This window comes from Pteropus medius, unplaced genomic scaffold, assembly GCF_902729225.1.
Source record: "Pteropus medius unplaced genomic scaffold, Ma_sr-lr_union100, whole genome shotgun sequence".
NCBI lineage: Eukaryota > Metazoa > Chordata > Mammalia > Chiroptera > Pteropodidae > Pteropus > Pteropus medius.
The window spans coordinates 26,942,280-26,950,384 of record NW_024342471.1 but is presented as its reverse complement, the minus strand read 5'-3'; the positions used below and the strand labels follow the sequence as shown (position 1 = coordinate 26,950,384).

Sequence of the window (8,105 nt, the reverse complement as noted above, 5' to 3'; positions counted from 1 at the left end):
ACACAGAAAGGGACCCAGACCACAGGGGAAGGCTGGCGGATCTCCATCACCGCGGTGCCCACGGTCGCTGGCCGACCAGCGTCCAGATAGCCCGCTGCCCGCGGCCCCGCGCCGCGCATCCGGCTCCGCGCACCTGGGCCTGGCACGCCCCGCTGGCGGTCTTCCCGTGTGACCGCACCGTGGCTCACGACCACGGCTGTGGGGGCGCGGGTGTCTCCAGCTGGGGGCCCGCGAGCGCACATCGCACGTGCTGTGGTGACCCCTGCGCCGAGCAGAGGCTGCCAGCTTCAGGGACCGGCCTCGCTGCGAGGACTGGACTAGGGCACAGAGACCAAGGGGACGCGCCTGCCCGTCCTCCCCTCCAAGTCCCCTGCAGCGGAGACGGCCCGCTGGGTCCCCTGTGCGGACATGACCCAGTGGGGGCAGTGCGGGGTGGCCACAAGGCAGAACTCCCCCCAACAGCACGGCACGGGAATGGGCAACCATCTCCTCCTCTCCAGAGGGTGGCTGGGGGCCAGACCCTGCAGCCCACGGCCGTTCCCAAGCCGACATCACCCCTCCCCCCACCTTCTGCTCCACAGGCTGGAAACGGAGGGGCAGTAGGGCTGCACCCCGGCACCGGGGGCCTGGGCCGGGCGTGGGAGCCATGGAGAGCTTCATGGAGTCACTGAACAGGCTGAGGGACATCCACGAGAGGGAGGTCCTGAGTGAGTGCCGTGTGGCAGGGTGGGCGGGGCCGCGGCGGGCTGTAGTGCATCTCCACAGGCGGCTCTCACCTGGATGGACGGTCTAAGGACCAAGGCCAGGCTGAGATGTTCCCACATGTCACCTCCAACTTTCATCAAACCCAGAAGGCAGTACTGACCCATGCGGCAGGTGCCTGGCCCCACCCAGCACCCCTCAGTGGGGCCCTACAGGGCGTCTCCCGAGGGTCACCCCACGTCGGAGTGGAAGTAAAAGCCTGGGCCTCGTCGCACAGAGTCCAGAAATCCGGCCAAGATGGGCCCCTCACCCAGGGCGGGGTCTCGGGGTCTCGGAGTCCCCAGAAGTGAGGCTGCCCGCCTCTGGGAAGGGGGCACACGGGTCCAGGGGTCCCATCAGGGGCATTCCAGGGCATTGAGCTGAAATTCTCTGCTCCCCTCCAGGACACCCAGGCCGAGCTCTGTCCCCAGCCACATGCCCGTCCAGTTCCCTACGGGGAACAGGGCTGGAGCCTCTCATGCCCTGTGCTCCAGCGCTGGGCCAGACCCTCCCGAGAGCTTCCCACAGCGCTCCCACACACTCCTGAGGGCCCAAGGGCCTGGCTCACCTCCCCAGAGACCCAGGGGGGCGGGGGGCTGCTTGGGCTAAAGAGCCCCAGCGGACCACAGTGAGGTGGCAGCTGGCACTCTGCTGGCGTCTCCCCCGGAGCCCATTTCATTTCAACTCTAGCTGCACCCCAAAAACCCTCCCTCTCAGGAGTTAGCCAGGTGGCTGGTCACTCTCAGCTTCGGGGCCCCGATCTTCAGAAAGACGCCAGGGCCAGAGCCCCCAGGGAGGAGAGACGCCGGCCCAGACCGGTGGTCCCAGGCAGCCCCGAAACTGGGAGCCCACTTTGTGAGGGGGCCTCGGGGAACCAGCGAGGGGACCTGGGCACAGGGTGGTGGACTGGAGAGGGACAGGAAGTACCCCGCCCCTTCCCCATCCCTCCAGGCCTGCAGAACAAGCTTTTGGAACTCAACTCAGAGAGGTGCCGGTGAGTCGGGACAGGCCCTGGCCCAGTGGGGAAAGATGGGGATGGCGGCTCACTTCACCCCTGACACCCCAGGGTGCCACCACCCATAACACGCAAGGGGAAGCAGAGGCTCGGCTGGGCGGGGCTGGGAGCACGGCCGGTCCACATCGCGCCTCGAGTGGCTGGCGGAGCCAGGGCTGGACCCCACGGCCACAGAGTGAATGGACACCCTCTCGGGGCTGGGCGGGCCCCCGGGGCACGGGCGGCGTCCGTCCGTGACGACTATCAGGCACATCCATCTGAGACTTGGAGTCCTGTGGCAAGCGGTTCCCCCATGTCCCCGTGCCCCCGTGTCCCCGTGTCCCCGTGCCCCCATGTCCCCGTGTCCCCACATCCCCGACGGGCTGCAGTTCTGTAGCAGGACGAGTAGATGAGACAGAAGTCACCCGGGGGCTCGAGCGTGCGCTCCGGTGTGCTGGGTTAAGCATTGCCCTCGCAAGGTCCCCTTCACAGGGAAGTCCCCAGGGCACCGGCCCCACAGGACCCCTCCCAGGACCAGGGGAGGGCCCGCCACCCACCTGGGGCGTCTCCCACAGGGAGGCCCGGCGGGTGGAGGAGCTGTGCGCCAAGAACCAGCAGCTCAGGGAGCAGCAGAAGGCTCTGAAGGAGAACGTGCGGGTGCTGGAGAACAGGTGAGCGGGAGCACCACCTGCGCCACGCTCCCGGCTCCTGCCGGTGGGGGCGGGCGGGCAGCGGGAGGATGAGCCGGACGGAGACCCCGCCCTGGAGACTCCGGGGCAGGGCGAGCCAGGCAGCTCCCCCGCCACAGCAGGACTTCTCAGAGCCTTAAGTAAACTGCTGTTCAAGGCTCCTTCCCAGACTGAGTGGGTCAGGGACGGGGCGGGGCTTCCCGGAACACAGTCTGGAAACGACGAGGGTACGTCCTGGGCAGCCCAGCCCCCCCGTGGGCCTCAGTCTCCCCCTCAGAGCAGACTCTTGCCTCTCCCCCACCCCGCAGGCTGCGGGCCGGCCTCTGTGACCGCTGCTCGGTCACCCAGGAGTTGGCCCGGAAGAAACAGCAGGAGTTTGAGAGCTCCCTCGTCCAGAGCCTGCAGCACGTCTTTGTCCTCAGTGAGCTCTGCACCTCACAGACCCCTCCTGTGGGGGCCGGGGACCCCGGGGCCTGCTCACCTGACATGGGGTCTCAGGGAAAGGGGAGAAGGCAATACTGCTGTCGGGTGGGCACCCCACACCCCCATTCACAGACAGATGGCACAAAGCCCCCGGCTGGCCCCGGCTTGTCCCTCGCATGTCGGCCACCTGGGCTGGGGGTGTCCCTGCCCTCCCAGAGCCTCGACTCCCTTCTCTCCACGATGAAGTCCTGCCGGTCCCGCCCAATGACGTGACGCCCCAGGGACAAGCCTCTGGTGGGGAGTCCTGTCACTTTCCACAGCCCCGGGGCCGGCACTGTCTTCACAACCACATCCCTCAGACAGCGAACATTTAGGGGCGCCCGGGGCAGGGCAAGGACGGAGACTTCTCCAGGGCTGGGAGGACCCCCCGCCCCGCCCCCCTCGCCGCATCCTTCACTAAGCAGTGACTTTTGCAGCCAACGAGATGACCCGGCTGCAGGAAGAGAATGAGACCTTGAAGCAGGAGGTGACCCGGCTCCGGGGCCCAGGGTGAGTGGGGAAGGCGCCAGGGGCCCGAGCACCCCAGCCCCCCATGCCCCGCCCACAGCAGGTGCCTGCCACACCTCCACGGGGCACCGGGGGAGGCTGGGCCAGCCCTGGGCTTCAGGTCCCACAGGTCGTTTGCCATGGAGCCGACTCCTGACCTCCCGTAGTGACAAGCACAGGATCCTTTGAAGGGACAGGAGCCCAGGGGACTCCCGGGGACCAAGGCCGGGTCCCCAGCACTGCAGCAGCTCTGACACCCGGGACATGCGCACTTGAGAAGGGCAGCAAGCATGGCTCGGCCCTGCTGTGGGAGCCACGATGGCAGGATCTCGGGCAGAGTCCAGAAAGCTGCCTCTCTGGGTCACCTGGGACCCCTCAGTGGTGTCCTGGCCTTCCCGATCGTCTCCAGGACACTGCCCTCGAACCCTCTTCCCTCCAGAGACAGGCCCCAACCCCAGGGCAGGGAGGACGCCTTGGACACCCCCCCACCCCTGCTGCTCCCCTCTCCGGGTGCCCGGAAGGCTGTCACTGAGAAGCTGCTGGGAGGCCAGGAGGGCGCCGAGGACGACCACTCAGGTGCGGGCCCACGGGGAGAGGAGGCTGTGGGGACAGCGGAGGCCGGGAGGCCGGGCACTGCAGGACCGAGGAGCCCTCCGTCCTGGGGGGCCGAGCCACCTGCCACTGCTTCTCCTCCCACAGAAAAGTTGGGGTACAGGACGTCTCCAGTGGCTAAAACCTCCCCGGGCGCCAACCTCCCTGAGCCTCGGGCCCCAGATATGGTGAGGGCGAGGGACCCTGAGCCCGCTCCCCTCCACCAGGCAGGCCCGGCCCCTCCTGTCACGTGCCGGTCCTCTGCTGGGCAGGGACCACTGAGCCCCGTTTGACCTGCGCGAGGTCTCAGGGAGCAAGGGCGGAGGGCGGCAGCCGGCTGCGCCCTGGCTGACCCGCCCGCCTGTGCAGAGCCCACAGCGCATCGCCAACCAGCTGCACGGGACCATCGCCGTGGTGAGGCCAGGGGCCCGGGCCTGCCCCGCCGACCGGGGCTGCACCAACGGGACACCCCCGCTGCCGCCGGCCAGGAGCAGCCCGCCCAGCCCGCCTTGCGAGCGCAGCCTCCCCTTGGACAGGTGAGGCCCTGCCACCGCCACCGCCACGAGCAGCCTCAGCCAAGCACCTGTCTCCCTCCAACTCCGGTCCCACCTTTTGGCAAGGGGCCAAGAGCCCAGGTGTCCCTACAGGTGCCCCTGCCCTCCCTTGCCTGTGGCGAAGTTCCCACCTGGACACCTCCCGAACAGCCAGGCTGAGGCCGGGGGTATGGGGGGAGGAGATGGGGCCGGATGCTCCAGGTGAAGGCAGCAGCCAACGCCCAGAAGTGGGGGGGCTGCAGAGGCCCAGGCCCCGGGTCACCACGGGCCAGGGCACGTGGCCTGGCCTCCAGAGCCCACCCTCGCCCCACCTACCTGCAACCTGGGCGGCTCTCCTCACCTCTCCAGGTCCTCACCTGTGAAGGGGGGCTGACCATGGGCCCCCGACACTGACCTTGGCCCTCCACACCTCCCGCAGCTTCCTGCGGGCCACCCGGCCCTCCGCCGTGACTGACGAGTCCCCGAAGGGCTCCCTCCAGGCTGACCGCCTCTGCCTCCTGAATCGCCACCTGTCCCTGCACCTCCGGAGTCCCCACAGCAGCAGCAGTCCCCGGGCCCCCACCATGGACCCCCAGGGCCCCCGGACCCAGGGCCCGAAGGCCGGGGAGGCAGAGGCCTGGGATGACCCCGGGGGCCTGCCCGGCAACCTGGCGGACATGCGGGACCCGCGGCTGGAGGGGGCGCTGCAGCTGCTCCTGGCCCAGCAGCTGCGGGCATGGGGACGGGCTGGCAGTGCCAGGCCGAGGGGCCCCCCCAGGCAGGGGCTGGTGCCGCCCTCGCCCCCAGGCGGCTCTGACTCTGAGGGCCCAGAGAGGGAGACGGCCGGGGTGGCCCTGCCCGGGGGGCGGCTTCCACAGCCCACAGGCCCGGCGGGGCCCAGCGGGAAGGCAGTCACAGCCACACAGGACCATGGCCCAGACAAGCCCCTGGACCTCTCAGAGTGGGGCCGGGGCCGGGATGCCCCCAAGCCCTCTGGCCGACTGAGGTCTGTCAGCCCCAAAGCTGCCCGCACTCCCAGTCCAGAGCCCCCTGCCCAGCCTGGACCCTTGGGGTGCAGCCATGGCACCAAGGGGGCCAGAGCACCAGAGCTGGAAGAGCCCCGCACTCTCGTGGTGAGGCCCAGTTTTGTTCTTGCCTCCACATGCCCCCGCCCTAGCCAGCGTCCACTGGGCTCATGCTTCCCGCTGCTCTACCAGCCAGTTCCCCGTGAGAAAGCCTAGCTGCCTGATTCACACTAGAGTGGACATGGCTGACCCTGGATCCCACAGGCTGTATCCGAGGCTGGGTTGTGGGGCAAGGCAGTCAGCTCAGATGAATTCAAGCCACTCACTTACTTCCTCCCAGGATCCCGCACGTCCTCTCCCAGGGCCCCACCCCAGCCAGCCGTCTCCAGGCCGGATGAAAGCTGAGTCCGGAGAGAGGCCAGAACTTTCCCCCCACCCACAGAGGCCTGATGCTGATGGCCACGCAGGTAAGAATGAGTAGCGGGGGGTCACGAGGACCCAGCAAGTGGTGCCACACGGGGAGGGAGGCCTGGTGGTCAGTGTCCTCTGGGTATTACCCGTGCCAAGGCTCAGCTTAGCCCCCTGGGCCTGACGGGCCAAACCTTGGGTCACGGGCTTAGCACCCCTGGCGAGACCCAGAGAAGAGCTAGGGGCCCAGCGGGCGTGTCTGTGGCCACAGGCAGGGAAGGGGAGGGCACCCTAGTGATTAGGACTCAGGGACGGGAGTGAGCTGCCCGTTACACAGCGGCCGAGCCAGGGGACGCTCCAGCTGGCGGGGTCGCCGCGCGGGCGCTGGAGCTCTGGGCCTGGGCTCGGCCCCTCTGTGCCTCAGTGTCCTCACCTGTGGAGTTGGTGCCACTCGCCCTAGCCTGGTGGGCAGCAGAGGCCTGCGCTCCCACTGGAGCCCCCGGCTGCCCGCCTGGCCTGACCCACACCCTGCATCCTGCAGAGCTCAGCAAGCCGGAGCGGCCATGGCCGGTGTCGGCCGAGCTGGATGAGCCAGACTCCTCAGACAGTGAGGTGGGTCCCCAACCATGCACTTCTCGTAGGTGGGGCTGCCACCCAGGACTGCCCAGGCTCAGGGGGAGGCTGCTCGCCCTGACCACACCCCCGCACCCCTCAGGTGGGCCTGAGCCCCAAGGCAGGGGTCACACAGAGCACTCCCGGCGAGGGGCCCAGGTGTTTCTGCACCGCAGAGCGAGGGCTCAGCCCACAGCAGAAGAGGAAGCGGGTTTCGTCCCCTGACCCGTGGGACAAAGGTACGCGGCCCGGGCGGGATGGAGGGTGCCGCAGCCCCGGCCGCCCACCCACCTTCCTAGCCACTGGGGAATGTCATCCTCAGACCACTCGGAACCCAGGCACCAGCCCTGGAAGCTGTCCCAAGGCCGGCCCCTCAGGAGGAGGGGCCCAGGGCCAGGCCTGGGTGGGTGCTGGCCCCGGGCCCCTCACTGCCAGCCCGGCCAGCCCCTTCAACCTAGTGGATGGGGTCTCTGGGACCCTTACACGAGGAGCAGAGGGTGTAGCCCCGGGCTGGGGACTGCTGGGGGTGGTGTCTGTGGGCCCAGCCCCTCCCAGCAGGGCAGCAGGAGCAGCGCCTGACCTGAGGGTGTCAGGACATCCCCACTTCCTGCTCTGGCCACAAAGGCAGCTCCAGCCAGGCCTCCAGGTGCCTGAGAAGCCTCTGCACACCTGAGCTAATAATGGACGCCACTCTCTGTTTGTCCAAGCGGACCTGCCACCAGGCAGGCCGGCTGTGGCCGCCACAATGCGCCATTGTTGCCAGGAAGGTGACCGCGGCCTGTGTTTGCTCAGGCCCGCGGTGGAGGAGGCCAGCACGCCTGTCTGATTTCGAGGCACTTCCTGTTGGGCACTGTATGGAAACCACCCTGGTGGGCACGGCCTGTAGGGGCGCCCGATGTCCCCGCACTGCACTCTGAGCCTAGCCCACCCGGTCCTCGCACCCAGCCCAGGGCCGGCCTCCCCATCAGGCACTGCACCCCACAACACCCACATGGCGGTCAGTGAGAACAGGGCCCGTGCCCGGCTGTGGCCGGCGGCACTCTTGTATCTCGTGACCCGTGGGGAGGTGCCCACAGCTGCCCGGTGATGGAGCTCGCTGTTCCCGGGTGGGGACACCGAGACACGGAGTGGTGAGGGAGCTGGCCCAGGGTCATGGGCTGGTCCTCGGGGTCAGGCTTCCAGCCTGGTTCGGACGCAGAACCGGAGCTTGTCCCGCATCAGAGACAGGCCTGCACCCAGCGCCTTAGCAGGTCTCGCCCGCGAGGGTCCCGGGGACCAGATGCCCTTCCCCTGTGGCCCCAGGCGAGGGCAGGCCCATGGAGGCACCCAGCCAGCGTCTCGGGGACTCTGAGAGCGTTTCCGGTCAGCTTGGGCTATCCAGATGCCCCAGGCCCCCTGCAGGGTAGCGAGGGAGGCTCAGGGGCCAGGGTCCAGTCTGGGGAGAGGGTCCGCCCTCCCACCAAATTCCCATGGCTTGCCTCCAGCGGGGCCACACGGCTGCAGTGTCCATTGCTGTCAGGACAAGTCACCTCTGCCAGCGTGG

At 68.6% G+C, this 8,105-nt stretch overlaps 1 protein-coding gene across 1 annotated transcript; it reads left to right on the top strand.

The window, feature by feature from the left end:
• The first annotated feature begins 516 nt into the window (after positions 1–516).
• RBBP8NL (RBBP8 N-terminal like) lies at positions 517–7,235 on the top strand. Its single transcript, XM_039863739.1, has 12 exons — positions 517–707; positions 1,693–1,735; positions 2,311–2,406; positions 2,733–2,845; positions 3,324–3,396; positions 3,833–3,995; positions 4,098–4,172; positions 4,354–4,520; positions 4,957–5,650; positions 5,883–6,009; positions 6,375–6,562; positions 6,666–7,235. Exons 1-12 carry the CDS (start codon positions 647–649, stop codon positions 7,233–7,235), a joined length of 2,370 nt encoding a protein of 789 aa, XP_039719673.1. The 5' UTR covers positions 517–646.
• The last annotated feature ends 870 nt before the right edge of the window (positions 7,236–8,105 follow it).